Source organism: Pan paniscus, chromosome 1, assembly GCF_029289425.2.
Source record: "Pan paniscus chromosome 1, NHGRI_mPanPan1-v2.0_pri, whole genome shotgun sequence".
Taxonomy (NCBI): Eukaryota; Metazoa; Chordata; class Mammalia; order Primates; family Hominidae; genus Pan; species Pan paniscus.
This window is the reverse complement of record NC_073249.2, coordinates 216509104-216525569: the sequence shown is the minus strand read 5'-3', so window position 1 is coordinate 216525569 and position 16466 is coordinate 216509104. Positions and strand designations below refer to the sequence as shown.

The 16466-nt window shown below is 54.3% G+C and overlaps 1 protein-coding gene across 2 annotated transcripts in view; it reads left to right on the top strand.

The window, feature by feature from the left end:
- Positions 1-16466, top strand: part of DRAXIN (dorsal inhibitory axon guidance protein) — a 36896-nt gene that overhangs the window by 7480 nt on the left and 12950 nt on the right. For both annotated transcript variants that reach the window (XM_057299847.2, XM_034955399.3), the window contains exons 2-6: positions 7094-7554; positions 10120-10310; positions 12697-12811; positions 13241-13330; positions 16024-16113. In XM_057299847.2, coding sequence (XP_057155830.1) covers positions 7104-7554; positions 10120-10310; positions 12697-12811; positions 13241-13330; positions 16024-16113 — 937 coding nt within the window. In that variant the 5' untranslated portion in view covers positions 7094-7103. The remainder of the gene's footprint in view (positions 1-7093; positions 7555-10119; positions 10311-12696; positions 12812-13240; positions 13331-16023; positions 16114-16466) is intronic.

Below are 16466 nucleotides of genomic sequence, written 5' to 3'. Positions count from 1 at the left end.
CAGGGCCTTTGGGACCACCTAATCCAATGGCCCAGTGGTCCTCCTCCCCTACTCCCTGCCAAAAAGAAATGTTTTGAGTAGTGCAAATCTTTTCCCAAATGAAATTCGATCCATAATCCCAATACATAAAATCAACAAAACAGTGTTTTATAAGCAATGTAGCACTCCACCACCACCAAGAATGCCTTTCCCCAAATCAAAAATGTTTCTATTTTATGCAGACACAACACACCTTTAAGCCCTACTTGCGATCAGACTAACTCTCTTTGGCTTCTCCCACCTAGATTCTGTGCGACCACTGCTTTGCCCCAGTTTATAATAATTACTTATTTTAATTTTTGTTAAAAAATTTTTTTTTTAGAGACAGGGACTTACTATGTTGTCCAGACTGAATTCAAACTCCTGGGCTCAAGGGATCCTCCTGCCTCAGCCTCCCAAGTAGCCAGGACTAATATTTACTTATTTTAAAGCAAACCGCCGGGCGCAGTGGCTCAAGCCAGGCATGGTGCTCACACCTGTAATCCCAGCACTTTGGGAGGTCAAGGTGGGTGGATCACCTGAGGTCAGGAGTTCGAGACCAGCCTGGCCAACATAGTGAAACCCCGTCTCTACTAAAAATACAAGAATTAGCTGGGCGTGGTGGTGCGTGCCTGTAATCCCAGCTACTTGGGAGGCTGAGGCAGGAGAATCGTTTGAACCTAGAAGGTGGAGATTGAAGTGAGCCGAGATGGTGCCACTGCACTCCAGCCCGGGCGACACAGCGAGACTCACTCTCAATAAATAAATAAATAAAGTAAATCCAGGTGTAGTGGCTCACACCTGTAATCCCAGCACTTTGGGAGGCCAAGGTGGGTGGATCACGAGGTCAGGAGTTCAAGACCAGCCTGGCCAACATGGTGAAATCCTGTCTCTACTAAAAACACAAAAATTAGCTGGGCGTGGTGGCAGCGCCTGTAATCCCTCAGGAGACTGAGGCAGGAGAATTGCTTGAACACTGGAGACGGAGGTTGCAGTGAGCCGAGATTGTGCCACTGCACTCCAGCCTGGGTGACACAGCGAGACTCTGTTTCAAAATAAATAAATAAATATAAATAAAGTAAACCAATGAGAAAAAAAGAAGCTGTTCTCCATGATAGAAAATGATGTAATGGATATCAGTTACACTCATGGACGTGAGGCTGCGCTTCTAACTAGCTTTGATTATTCACGTTCAGAAAATCCTGGAGCATGCAATTAAGTAGCTGCAAATGGCAGCGAGTCTTTGAAACTGCTCACCTTATATCCCTGGAATACTCTTCAGTGAACCAGAAGCCCAAGTTATGATGGGGCCGTGCCCATGTTCAAATTGGGTAGAGAATGTATTCGAGAGTGTCTGTTATTTTTACTGCAGTTTTCAAAATAATTTTAAAAATATATTTTTAAAGTGAAGCTAGAATCAGATGCTTACAGAACCCCTGAAACATTCCTGCCAAATACAGTCGCACGAATTTGTCGCTTTGGCACATGAGTAGATTCGGGGTAAGGGAGGGAGGCTGATGGGCTCCGGTTCTCCCAGTGGGGGGTTGTCTGCTTCACATCATAATCCTTCCGCACCATCTGAGCATCACTGATATCCCTGACCCAGGATTCCCATGGGACCCGCCTTGGCCAGCCATGACTTGCTCCCCCCAACCCACTATGCAACAGGAAGGCCGATCAGCGCCGCAGGAATGCTGGTCCGACAGCTGTCCCGAGAAGCCTGGTGGCCGAGCTCCACAGTTGTCCCTCAGGCAGGCGGGGCAGGATCCCCCGAGTCTCCTGGCCCCCAAATGCAAGGCTGTTGTGGGGGAGGGGCTCAGGAATCAAAGCTGACTCCAGGCTCGATTCATCGCCTTCGTTTGCATACGGCGATGCTGACAGCTCTCCAACTCTCCCCTATAATGGGGGACAGGATGGGGGCTTGAGATAAGCCCCTTCCCCTCCCTGGTTAGTGTCTGTTTCCCAGCTGCTGGTGGCTCCTGGGCCCTGACTGCACTCAAGGAGGAAGATGCCTCTTACCGCGAGGATGAGCGGCTGCTTGAGGGAGGCAGGTGGCCCCACGGGCAATGGGGACAAGAACCATGTCCTGTGTGCACCGGGTGCCAGGAGAACCCCGGCCTTGAGATGGGCTTTGCCACTTGCTAGTTGTGCCATCTTGGATTTGTGGCTTACAACCCCCTCACCCCCAGAGCCTCGGTTTCATCATTTTAAAACCATGGAAAAGTCTCCCTGATGTACAGCGCAGTTGAGAGGAAAAATGAGATGTGGATGAAAGAAGGAAACGCGGAAAGGCCTGGGCTTCACAGCTGCTCCGGGACAGCAGCTCCTACAATTACGATTGCTTTTGTTTTAATTTGTTTTGTTTTTAATGATTCGCTATCAGACCTCAGTTGTGAAAGGGGCCGGCTGTGGGTTGTGGATGTTCCTGCCATCCCTCAGCAACTCTGGTCCAGGGCTACTCCGGGCTGCTGACCGTGCCCGGCTGGAAGGAGCAGACCCTGGGCCAGAAGCGCAGGCTTTGTGAGCAACCCGGGCCGGGCAGAAACGCCCCGGGCTGCGGGGAGGCGGAGGGGGCTGCCTCCTCCTTCCGCCTGGTTGCCTGGTGCTTTGTGACACAGCCTCCAACTGGCTTTCAGAGTGACAGAAATGGATTGGAGCCCTTGGTCGCTGTGGATCCTTGGCACGACTTCTGTAGCAGCCCACGTTTCCTCGGGGGCTCCCTGCCAGGCTGGCATCTCAGTTGCTGGGCTGTGCCAAGAGCTGTGTACAAATCCTTGGGCTTGGAGAGAGGGGCCCGTGTAGTCTTCCCCCAGCCCCTCCTCCAGCTGACACACACTGTTGCACACAGTCCACACCCATGCTCACAAACATGCTTGTGCACACACATACGCTCACACATGCTCACAACACACATGCTCTCACACACACACGAGTTCACACACATGCTCACACTCATACGTACACACCCACACACATATTCACGCTCACACATGCTGACAACACACATGCTCACACATACACACATGCTCACACACACCCACACATATGCTCACAACACATACACGCTCTCACACACACATGCACATACACACCCATACCCATACATATTCACACTCACATGCTCACAGCACACACACACACGCTCACGCACATGCTAACACTCCCACACATACACTCACAACACACACACCTACACACCCACACATTCACGCTTACACATCATCACACACACGCTCACACATGTTCACACACACATGCTAACACTCCTACACACAACACACATACATACCTACACACCCACACATATTCATGCTCTCACATGATCATAGTATACACACACGTGCACTCACACATGCTCCACACACACATGCTAACACTCCCACACACTCACTACACACCTACACACCCATACATATTCACGCTTACACATGATCATAGTACACGCACACACATGCTCACACATGCTCCACACACACGTCACGCTCACACATACATGCCAGATGCTCACACACACACACACACTCACACATCCTGGGGATTTGTTTATGATCTTCTGCCGAGGTATGAATTCTTTTTTTTTTTTTTTCTTTTGAGTCTCTCTCTGTTGCCCAGGTTGGAGTGCAGAGGCACAATCTTGGCTCACTGCAACTTCCGCCTCCAAGTTTCAAGCAATTCTCCTGCCTCAGCCTCCTGAGTAGCTGGGATTACAGGCGCATGCCATCATGCACGTCTAATTTTTGTATTTTTAGTAGAGGCGGGGCTTCACCATGCTGGCCAGGCTGGCCTCAAACTCCTGACCTCAGGTGATCCTCCCACCTTGGCCTCCCAAAGTGCTGGGATTACAGGCATGAGCAACTGTGCCCGGCCTGATACATAAATTGGATTGTGCTCAATCCACTTCTGTTCTGATCCATGGCTACCAGCGCCTATTATGTGCAGGGCCCTGGAGGGGCCGCAGAGCAGAAGGGAGACTGGGCAGAGTCCTTTATGAGCTTCCAGTCTAGCCAGGGGCTTTAAAAAACCTGACGGTCCCAGCACAAAATGACAAACGAGGTCTTCAAGAGCAGGACAAAGGCATGTGGGAGCACCAAGCGGAGAGCACATGGAGTCAGGGGACTGAACAAGGCTTCCTGGAGGAAGGGACATTTGGGTTGAGTCCCAAAGGATGGGCAGGACGTGGACGGAGAGAGATGAGGGAGGGGGGGAGAGGTTCCATGCAGAGGGGACAGGCAAAGTGAGAACAGCCAGCCAGAAAGCAGGGGTGTGTTTGGGGCCCAGGGAGCAGTCTCTGTTGCCTGTGAAGGGGAGAAAGTAGAAGTTGGAGCTGCAAAGCTTGGTTGGGGCCACATTACACAAGGTCTTCAGTGCCAAAGTAAGGAGTCTGTGGTTACATGGGAAGGCAATAGGGAGCCATAGACAGTTTTGAGCAGATAAGGGTCACAACCCGAGTAGCCATACCACCAGTATATGCTGGGTCTGGGGAGAGGATGGAGCCCCCTTGGATGGACCCCCATGGGTGCTCTGGCACTGTGCACTGAAATCCCACTTCCTCTGTCCCAGGCTGGCTGCGTGGGTGATATGTGGTGCTTGAAGGGTGGGAGGGAACAAAGATGGCATTCAGACTGGGGTTCCACTGGCCCTGAAGCAGGATGGGTACTGTGAACGGCCCCACAGCCAAGTAGGGTCTTGGCAACGGAGCTTGGGAAGGTGGCAGTCTGGGTGGGATCATGCTGCTTGGGGGTGTTGGAGTGGGGCAGGAGTGGGAGTTCATCTCCTGGCTCTGCAGGGAAGGAGCTGTCCTCCAAGACCAGCACCTAGGCTGCTCACCAGGCTCAGAGGCGGCTCTGAGGTTTACTGACAGCCTTGTGTGTCCCCGGGGACAGCAGACTAGCTGAGAAGCTGCCCACCTCTCTACTGAGCCTCCTCTGCTCTCTTGCCCGCACTGTCTGGGTTTTCTACCTCATTCCCCTCAACCCCCAGGACAAGGAGGAGGTGGTGATTCCTTTCATTGGCCAACGTCCCAAGGTTGCCCTGTCCCTAGGACGCTCTTTGGGCTTCTCCCAGGCTGTCATGTCCCTGCAGGACAGAAAGGCAGGGCTGGGTCTCGGACATGGACGGGATCCCATATGCGCTTGGCCTTTCCAGTCACAAGGAGAGCAGGGGGTGAAGTCTGGCAGTGGTCAGGCTAAATGCCAGCCCAGAGAGCAGCCCCGCTCCACTGGCCCCGAAGCAGGATTGAGGTTCCCTCTGCGCCGAACAATGCTTGAGTGACAGGCCTTTAAAATGGGCCCCTCCTCCCCCTGGGCTGCCTCAGGAACCAGGGACACAGGTCCCGCTTGCTGAGCTCTGGCCTCAAGAGCACTTGTTAGGGAAGGGCTGGAGGCAAGGCCAGTGGGACAGAGCCTTCCGTTGCTGGTGACGTGACCAGGACAGTAGCAGGGACTGTGGTGCAGGGTCTGTGGCCTTAGGAATGGATGCAGGTGTGATGGGAGACAGGGTTGTCACAACAAGCCTGTCCCAGGGTCCCACGCACGTCACCAAGGCTCACCTAGTATCTTCAGCCAGATCCCCGGGATAGGGGACAAGATGGAAAGTGACGGCCACCTCCTTGTCTCCATCCACAGTTCTAGGAAGAGCTGAGCTGTGGACAGTGGGGGCCAGGGCCCAGGATCCCAGGGGACCAGGACATGCCAGGCTGGGATGGAGGCAGAACTGGGTGAAGCCACCACAGACCCTGCGAGGCTGGAGAAGGTGTTTCCCCCCTCCCCTCCACGAGTGCGTGGTCAGAGCTTCGAGGGCACAGCAGTTTCCCTGCCCTACCACCCTCCCTCGGGGTCGGGGCTAAGGTGACACTGGGGTGGGCCAGCCAGCATGGGGGCCGCAGGGAGAGGCGCCGGGAAGCAGGGAAACATCACAGGCCCACCAACCTTTTCTCAGCCCGGGACAATTATATGGCCACAAATCACAAAGAAACGGTGGCGTAAGCACCCTTGCCAGCCTAGTGGAATACTCGGGAGGCCATAAAAATTCAATTAGCCTGGCTAACCTAGTGCCCAGCTCCAGGATACAGTGAGGTTGGTACAATGGAGAGGGGTGCGTGGAGGAGCAGCTGCGGGTGGTGCATGGGGGCAGGAGGTCTCCAGAGTCTGACAGTCGCCCCCACCACCCCCTGAGCTGCAGCTTCTCCCTCCAGTGTGGAGGGAGGGCACTGGGTCCCCTGAGGGGGATGTCCTGAGGCTAGGTCGGGTTGGCTCAGTCTACCCTGCAGGGGTCAGAGCCAAGTCTGCAAAGCTGTTCCCAAAGCCCCTCCCCCAGGGGAAGGGACAGTGTCAGAACATTCTGGGGCCTCAGAGCTCATCATGAGAGGAGAAGAGAAAGGCAGAGCTGGGCCATCCTGGGACAGCCACACGGGGTTCAGGGCTCAGGGACAGGAATGACACAGTGCCACTTACTAGGTGTGACTTAACCTCTCTGAGCCTTAATTGCCACTTCAGAAAAATGGGGAAAATAACAGGAGCCATTTCAGAGAGCTCTTGAAAGGGCGAAGTGACATGAATTCACACAAAGCACTTAACGTGGGTCCTGCCTACAGCGTGCGCTCAAACGCTATTATTCCATTTGTATGGAATTAGGCTCCGAGTCAAGTCTCAGGGGCCAGAGGCATATTTCTGAGCTCTGAGGGACTCGGTTCCTTCTAGGGGACTTGGTAAGGGGCAGAGGTTTGTGCAGAGAAAGGAATTCTGGACTAATCTGGAACTTGAATGCTGCTGAAACGATTTAAGCCGGGGGTTCTCAGCCTCCGTACTGTTGTTTTTCTGGGCCGGATGATTCTTGGTTTGGGGGGCTGTCCTGTGCATTGTTGGGCGTTTAGCAGCATCCACGGGCTCCAACCTCTACCTGCCAGTAGCACTCCCCAGTTTTGACAACTAAAATATGTCTTCAGGCATTGCCAAATGTCACTGGGAGCAAAATCTCCCTCTATGGCTGTTGAGAAAAACTGGGCTTTAATCATTTGAGTGAGGGGCAGCAGAGAGAGGCCTGGGGCTGCGCATTCATGGTGTTGCTCTTCTTGCAGGGAGGAGCCAATGGCTGGGCCTGCCATCCACACCGCCCCCATGCTGTTCCTCGTCCTCCTGCTGCCCCTGGAGCTGAGCCTGGCAGGCGCCCTTGCACCTGGGACCCCTGCCCGGAACCTCCCTGAGAATCACATTGACCTCCCAGGCCCAGCGCTGTGGACACCTCAGGCCAGCCACCACCGCCGGCGGGGCCCGGGCAAGAAGGAGTGGGGCCCAGGCCTGCCCAGCCAGGCCCAGGATGGGGCTGTGGTCACCGCCACCAGGCAGGCCTCCAGGCTGCCAGAGGCTGAGGGGCTGCTGCCTGAGCAGAGTCCTGCAGGCCTGCTGCAGGACAAGGACCTGCTCCTGGGGCTGGCATTGCCCTACCCCGAGAAGGAGAACCGACCTCCAGGTTGGGAGAGGACCAGGAAACGCAGCAGGGAGCACAAGAGACGCAGGGACAGGTTGAGGCTGCACCGAGGTAGCTGGAGGGCTGCGAGGGGTGGGGATGGGGGTGATTCCTGCCATGGACTGAGGGGAGCAGGAGAGGATGCAGGCAAGGGTCAGGGGCGTGAGGTCCAGAGGAGAGGAGGGGTCTCACTGAAGCCAGAGGGACCTGGTAAGGGGAGGAGGCTGGGAGAGGCCTGGGGTTGGGGCATGGGAAGAGGAGAGGGATGTGTTGCAATAGAATCTGTCTTATCGCGGCCCGGTGCCGTGGCTCACGCTTGTAATCCCAGCACTTTGGGAGGCCGAGGCGGGCGGATCATGAGATCAGGAGATCGAGACCACGGTGAAACCCCGTCTCTACTAAAAATACAAAAAATTAGCCGGGCGTGGTGGTGGGCGCCTGTAGTCCCAGCTACTTGGAAGGCTGAGGCAGGAGAATGGTGTGAACCCAGGAGGCGGAGCTTGCAGTGAGCTGAGATGGCGCCACTGCACTCCAGCCTGGGTGACAGAGCGAGACTCCGTCTCAAAAAATAATAATAATAATCTGTCTTATCAACAGATCATCCTCCTGAATCAGGAAGTTCTACCTTGTATCTGACCTAAATTTCTCCTACTTTAAGTTCTGAGTAGAAATGGAACAGTTCAGCGCCCTCCAAGCACATTTCTTACTCGACTCTGACGCATCCGGTAGGAGCTAAGAGCCTAGACTCTGAAGCCAGGTCTGCCCGAGATCAGGTCCTGCCTCCACCACTAGGGTGTGGCCCTGGGCAAGTTCTCTTTCTGTGCCTCGGTTTTCCCCTCTGTAAAGCAAGGAGACTGGTCCCATCCCATCTACCCTCAGTGTCGTTGCAGAGACTTGGTTAGTGGGGCGCTTGGAGCTCAGCTGGCAGGGCCATGAGCAGTCATTGTTCTGGTTAACCTCAGCCCCCTGCTGAGGCCAACTCAGTGTCCTCCAGCCTGGACGCAGGTGACTCCAGGAGAGGCATCGCTTGCCTACCGCTCCTGCCTCTGCCCTATTTGTCTCAGTGCTCCCCTAGCCCTTCCCACCTTCCTTAACGTTTCCCCCACATCCCCTGGGAGCTAGCTAGCCCCCTGCTGGCCCAGGCTTCCCCCTCCCCGTGCCCATTCAGTCTCAGAGCAGACATGTCCCCTCAGCTCCAGTCAGGTGGCTCCTCCCAGCCTTGCCTGGCCCTAAGCCAGGGAACTTGGCTTCTAAGCTTTCCATGTGACCCGACTGCCTCTAGGGACATGCCGAGTGCCACAAATGCAGTGGTGACAGCAGGGTTCTTTGGCAGGAAGGCAATGGAGCTTCAACACCCCTTCTTGTGCAAACAGCTGAGGCTGGCTTCCCTGTGAGGCCTGAGAACCCCCCAAGAGGGCAGAGGTCAGTCAGGGTCCCCCGGCTTCGACTTTCAGCCTCCCACTCCTGGAGTTACCTGTGTCAGCTTTCAGGGGAGGATGCTGGGACCTTTGAGGACAGCTAAAGGGCACACGTGGGGTGTGGACCCGTCCTGCTGGGCTCCCACTCCGCCAGCTCCAGGGCTGCAGCCAGGCCTCCTGGGAGAGTTGATATGGTGAGGAGGAGGTGGGGAACGGAGAAGGTTTGCGGGCTAGGCCCTGCTCTGCTAATGACTGGCTGTGAAACCTCAGGCCAGGCTGGGCGTGGTGGCTCACACCTGTAATCCCAGCACTTTGGGAGGCTGGGCAGGCAGATCACTTGAGATCAGGAGTTGGAGACCAACCTGGGCAACATGGAGAAACCCCATCTCTATCAAAAATACAAAAATTAGCCAGGGGTGGTGGCGCATGCCTGTAATCCCAGTTACTCAGGAGGCTGAGGTGGGAGAATCACTTGAACCCTGGAGGCAGAGGTTGCAGTGAGCCAAGATTGAGCCCCTGCACTCCAGCCCTGCTGGAGCTGAATCCAGACCCTGCTACTCATGAGCTGTGCATCCTTGCGTGAGTCACCTAACCTCTCTGTGCTTCAGTTTCCTTCCCTGTAGATGAGACTGAAGGAGCACCCACTTCCCAGAGCTCTTGCAGTAGTTAGACGAAATAACGCTTGTGACACAACTCCTCTGGGACCCAGCACACAGCAGGTGCTCCATTAATGGGGTGATGACTAATTGTCACCACACAGGATGCACTCACTTGTGTGTGATAAGCAGTGATTCCCACCTCCCAGCTTCCTCAAAGGCCACTGCAATGATTCTCAGCCTCATGACATTTCTCCCTACTCAAACTTCACCTCCTCCAGGAAGCCTTCCATGGTTAATCCTACTAGTTCCTATTTGTTATACTTACATATCTGGCTGCGCCCAGCCAATCTGGACTTGGACTTGCTGGAATGTTGCTTTACAGGGAGAATCCTTGGACTGTCTCCCCAGCGACACTGCAAGTTCTTCCAAGACATTTTCCTCCGAGTTCCCATCCCCCAACCTCCCAAGAAGGGTAGGAAGCAGGAATGGGGGCTGAACCAAGGGCTTGTCACACAGTGCCTGCTGCCTCCTAGTTTGCAGCATAAATTGTGGGTTCTACTGTAGACTGCCACGAGGTGGCAAGCAGATATAGCCCCTGTGCTCCCCACCCTGTGTCTCAGGCCGAGCCTTGGTCCGAGGTCCCAGCTCCCTGATGAAGAAGGCAGAGCTCTCCGAAGCCCAGGTGCTGGATGCAGCCATGGAGGAATCCTCCACCAGCCTGGCTCCCACCATGTTCTTTCTCACCACCTTTGAGGCAGCACCTGCCACAGAAGAGTCCCTGATCCTGCCCGTCACCTCCCTGCGGCCCCAGGTAAGGGGTCCCCAAACAGCCTCGGATCTGGAAGGGTCCTTGAGCCCATGTCATGGAAAGCCCTCTTAATACATGTAGGGAGACTGAGGCACGGGGGCAGGAGGCCACAGAGCTTACTTAGATTGAAACCAGATCTCCTGCTGCCCATCCAGTCTAGCTCCAGCCCTGGTGGGTGCTCCATCCTGACAAGGGTCTGCCACTGTCCAGGGCAAAGTGCTCCCGGGGGCCCACTCTGGGGACAGCCAAGGAGGCAAGCGGTAGCTCAGCATGCTGGTGTCTGCATGGAGAGCAGCAAGGCCTGGGGAGGAGCTTTCTGTGTACAGAGGAGCATGAAGCATAATAATGGTGATTTTTAAAACTGTGTCGTCAAGACCCAGAATTAATAAGCATTAGCTAACACTTGGACCCATCTGCATCAGATCTTTAAAAAAGATATGTGGGCTGGGTGCGGTGGCTCATGCCTGTAATCCCAGCACTTAGGGAGGCCGAGGTGGGCAGATCACGAGGTCAGGAGTTCGAGACCAGCCTGGCCAACATAGTGAAACCCCATCTCTACTAAAAATACAAAAATTAGCTGAGCGTGGTGGCGCATGCCTGTAGTCCCAGCTACTCGGGAGGCTGAGGCAGGAGAATCGCTTGAACTTGGGAGGCGGAGGCTGCAGCGTGTCAAGATCGCCCCACTGCACACCAGCCCGGGTGACAGTGTGAGACTTTGTCTCAAAAAAAAAAAAAAAAAGATATGTGGGGCGGGCATGTTGGCTCAAGCCTGTAATTCTAACACCTTAGAAGGCCAAGGCACGAGGGTCACTTGAGCCCAGGAGTTTGAGATTATCCTGGGCAACATAGTGAGACCCTGTGTCTACAAAACTTTTTTTTAAAATTAGAGAGGCATGAGGGCATGTGCCTGTAGTACCAGCTACTTGGGAGGCTGAGGCAGAAGGATCGCTTGAACCCAGGAGGTCAGGGCTGCAGTGAGCCATGATTGCACCACTGCACTCCAGCCTGGGCGACAGAGTGAGACCCTGTCTCAAGGGAAAAAAAAAATGTGGAGAGAAAGTAAGCGAGCAAATGTGGCAAAAACACTACCCACTGGTGATTCTTGAAGAGGGGTATATAGGAGCTGACCGCATCATTCTTGCACCTCTTCTGTGGCTTTTAAAGGTTTTCAGGCCGGGCGCGGTGGCTCATGCCTGTAATCCCAGCACTTTGGGAGGCCAAGGCGGGCACAAGGTCAGGAAATCAAGACCATCCTGGCTAACATGGTGAAACCCCATCTCTACTAAAAATACAAAAAAAAAAAAAAATAGCCGGGCGTAGTGGCAGGCACCTGTAGTTCCAGCTACTTGGGCGGCTGAAGCAGAGAATTGCTTGAACCCGGGAGGCAGAGCTTGCAGTGAGCCAAGATCACGCCACTGCACTCCAGCCTGGGCGACAGAGTGAGACTCCATCTCAAAAAAAAAAAAAAAAAAAAGGTTTTCAAACTAAAATTATTTAAAAGGATCAATAATATATATGTATAAAAAATACATAAAAAAGAAATAGGCCAGGTGCAGTGGGTGGCTCACGCCTGTAATCCCAGCACTTTGGGAGACCGATGCGAATAGATCACCTGAGGTCAGGAGTTCGAGACCAGCCTGGCCAACATGGTGAAAACCCGTCTCTACAAAAATACAAAAGAAATAAAGCTTTTTTAGCAGCAGATCTTTCTTATCCTTTTTTGGGGTCTTGCACCCCCTTGAGATTGTGATAAAAGCTGCAGACCATTTCCCAGGAATACATGGTTATCCGTCTTATCATCCAAGGCCCCCTGCAGGCCAGCCTAGAAGGTGCGGTTCCTGCCCATGCCCTAGTGCTCGCACATGCCCATGTGTAGATCCAGCTATTGCTGAGGACCTCTAGCCCTCTGCATTCCTGGGGCCACTGGCCCAGGCTGTGAGTGGGACTGAGCCCTGGTTGTGGCCTTAATGGTGCCACGGATTGCTGGTAACCTCTGCAGAGAGAGGAAGGGATGGGAAAGTCCAGTGAGTGGCTGGGCTACTTCCAACACCCTCCTCGTGGGCTTAAAGACCCTGGGCAAGCAAGGTTGCCTTCCCAGCCTGCAGGTGGTCTCTGCCCCTCCTCAGAGGGCCTGGTAGGTAACTCACCTGTGTGTGTCTGCATGGTCCTTCTTGAGTAATGGCTGCACAGGAAGGAAATTACCTAGTGGCCACTGGAACAAGAGCCTCCGGCAGCCATCTTTATGTCCTCGGGCTGAGACTCCAGGCTGCCCAGCAGAGGATAAGGTGGCCTCTGAGAAGCCTCTTTTTTGCCCTCTGACCTTGGGACTCCACACTCCTGCTTCCATGGATTTGAAGGTTCCAACATCCCCCTTCTCCACGGTCTCCAGCAGGCACAGCCCAGGTCTGACGGGGAGGTGATGCCCACGCTGGACATGGCCTTGTTCGACTGGACCGATTATGAAGACTTAAAACCTGATGGTTGGCCCTCTGCAAAGAAGAAAGGTATGCCCACCTACCCCACTACCTTCCATGCCTGGGTGCCCTGCCCTCCCGCACCATCTGTTGAGGTGGGGGCCCCAGTGAGCCCTGTCTGATCTTCAGATGTCCAAAGGTGGGATGTGGGGAGAGGGGGAGCATGGAGCCTAACCTGGAAACACCACTTGGAATGGAGAATGCTGTCAAATGCTTATCACGTGCCACACACTTCCATGTTTCCACTCATGTTACCCTGAGGGAAAATACCTGTTAGGTCCATAGTACTGTTGATCCCATTTTAGAGAAGAGAAAACCGAGGCAGAGACAGAGGGGTACAGTGCCTTGTCCAAGCCATGCTGTAGGGTGGTGGTATGGGCATTCCAACATCTGAGTCCCTGTGCTTAACCTCTGCTCTGCTGGGCCCCAGCTTCTGACGACAGATCTTCTTATCCCCAGAGAAACACCGCGGTAAACTCTCCAGTGATGGTAACGAAACATCACCAGCCGAAGGGGAACCATGCGACCATCACCAAGACTGCCTGCCAGGTACCAGCCAGCACCCACATTCAAGGCACCAGGCTGGGTGCTGGGAGGGAACCTGGGTGGGAGTGGGGGTTCCCACATGTGCAGGACCTGAGAATCCTTGACCCTTCATGGATGATAAATAATAACAACAGCTGCCACTTTCCTGAGAGTTGCTGTCAGACATCCATTCATTTCATACATTATTCACAGCCAGGCACGGTGGCTCACACCTGTAATCCCAGCACTATGGGAGGCTGAGGCGGGTGGAACACCTGAGGTCAGGAGTTTGAGACCATCCTGGCCAACATGGCGAAACCCCATCGCTACTAAAAATATAAAAATTATCCGGGCATGGTGGAACATGCCTGTAATCCCAGCTACTCGGGAGGATGAGACAGGAGAATCAATCGCTTGAACCTGCAAGGCAGAGTTTGCAGTGAGCTGGGATCATGCAACTGCACTCCAGCCTGGGCGAAAAGAGGGAAACTCCATCTCAAAAAAAAAAAAATACCCTGGGCATGGTGGCTCATGCCTGTAATCCCAGCACTTTGGGAGGCCGAGGCAGGCGGATCACGAGGTCAGGAGTTTGAGACCAGCCTAACCAACATGGTGAAACCCCGTCTCTACTAAAAATACAAAAATGAGCTGGGCATGGTGGTGTGCGCCTGTAATCTCAGCTACTTGGGAGGCTGAGGCGGGAACATTGCTTGAACCCGGGAGGCGGAGTTTGTGGTGAGCTGAGATCGTGCCATTGCACTCCAGCCTGGGCAATAAGAGTGAAATTCCGTCTCAAAAAAAAATACATTACTCACAACAACGCAGTTTTCAAGCCAGGTGATTGAGCCCCAGAGAGGCTGTCTTGCCCAAGGTCACACGGTTAAGAAGTGGCTCCAACCTGGCCTGGCTGGAAAGCCTCTTCACCACAGCCCCATGCTGCCTTAAATCGGGATGATCCTCTCTTGCCCTCTTCCTCCTGACACCAGGCAGGGCTTAATGCTGTCCTTGTCCCATCACAACACTGCCAGGCATTCTGGAGATGCTTTTGGTGACATCCTCACTGTTCGGCAGCCGTCTCCATGGAGACAGTCTAAAAACAAGAAGCCGGACGTTGTAACTAATGTCCTAAACCCTGGGGGCCCTTGGGGGTCTGTCGGACCTTCCAGGAAGCAGATACTGAGGTAAGTTAGAAGTGTGAGGCCGGGTGCAGTGGCTCACACCTGTAATCCCAGCACTATGGGAGGCCGAGGCGGGAGGATCCCGTGAGCCCAGGAGTTCAGGACCAGCCTGGGCAACACGGGAAGATTCCATCTCCAAAAATAGTAATAATTTTAAAAAATAACCAGGCTTGGCTGGGTGCGGTGGCTCACGCCTATAATCCCAGCCCTTTGGGAGGCCGAGGTGGGTGGATCACAAGGTCAGGAGTTCAAGACCAGCCTGGCCAAGAAGGTGAAACCCCATCTCTACTAAAAATACAAAAATTAGCCGGGCATGGTGGCAGGTGCCTGTAATCCTAGCTACTCAGGAGGCTGAGGCAAAGAATTGCTTGAACCTGGGAGGTGGAGGTTGCAGTGACCCGAGATTGCACGACTGCACTCTGACAGAGCGAGACTCTGTCTCAAAATAAAACAAAAATAAAAAAATAAAAAATTAACCAACCAGGCTTGGTGGTGTGCGCCTGTGGTTCCAGGTATTCAGGAGGCTAAGGCAGGAGGATCACCTGAGCCTCGGGGGTCAAGGCTGCAGCGAGATATGATCGCACCACTGTACTCCAGCTTGGGTGACAGAGCAAGACCCTGTCTCAACAAAACAAAACAAAAAGTGCAACAGATTTATTTTGGGGTGGGCTAGGGGTGGGAAACACTTGTGAATGATGAAAGGTGGAGGAAGCATGGAGGAAGCTTCAGACATCATGCACCGGATGGGCGCTCCAGTACAGAGGTGGCCTGTTAGACGAGGCCCGTGCTGAGCAGAAATGGCTGGGCCCCAGAACCCCCATGCCTGTCATTGGCAGGGGCTGCTGGGAACAGCCTGCCATGGGCCAAGGTGGCCCTGAAGCTGTACCAGCTGGAGGCCGCCAGCAAGCGCTTTCCCCAAGAGAGATCTGAGCGGCACACCTCCACGGCACCACGATTGTTAGATCAGTGACCAGAATATTCTACAAAACAGCAACCAAACCAGCAATTAGCATTGTATAAGGCAAACCACCAGCTCCCTGACAGGCTGCTTCATTCCCAAACCATTGTTTTCACCCTGGGCACAAAGAAAAGGCCCGCATTTGGGCCGACTGGACAGTCGCTCTGGGAGCCGGCTCCATGGCAGGTGCCCAGGACTTCAGTTTCCCCATCTGTCAAAAGAGGACATTGGTGTTGGGGATCCTGAGGCCCCTCCCAGCTCTGAGCTGACTCCACACCTGGCAGCCCCCAGCTGTTCTACTGGCTCTGTCTGGGAGGAGACCTCACACCACCTTCGCTCTTCCCATGATCAATCAGTTCCCTATCTGAGGCAGCTGGGGTCTCTGCCACCGATCCTTGGGGGCCTCGGCCATGACATCTCTCTGTGGTTCCACTCAGGAGCCTTGCACACCAGGTGGCCCACCCCGCCAGGGCACGGCCTGCCACAGAGATGATGGATCTCTTGTCCAGTGGGACCGAGTGCAGGGCTGCGGGGAGGGGCGGCTCAGCTTGGCTGACTGCGTGTGCTCTCTGTGTTGGCAGGGACTTGCTGCGACCTGCGGGAGCATCTCTGCACACCCCACAACCGAGGCCTCAACAACAAATGCTTCGATGACTGCATGTGTGTGGAAGGTGGGTCCAGACTCCTTTGCGGGGGGCTCCCCATGCTCTGAGAACCACAAAGCCTCCCTTTCTCGAAGCTGCTTCTGCACCGAGTGGGGGACAAGCTTTCCTGGCAGAGGGTGGATCATGGGCCTGCGGCGGGGGTGTAGGTGGGAGAATCCCTCGGGAGCCGAAGACGTGAGCAAGAACAGCTTTATCAGTGCCTTCCCAATCTGTGAACTCATTTAGTACTGATTCTTGGCATCATTTCTGAGATTTGCTTTTCTCAACTTTTGAAATACAAGCTGGCGCAATCTCCCACTATCTGGAAGAGAAGGGAGGAGATAGGAGCACATCTCTTTAAATTAGATCCAGCCTCAGAA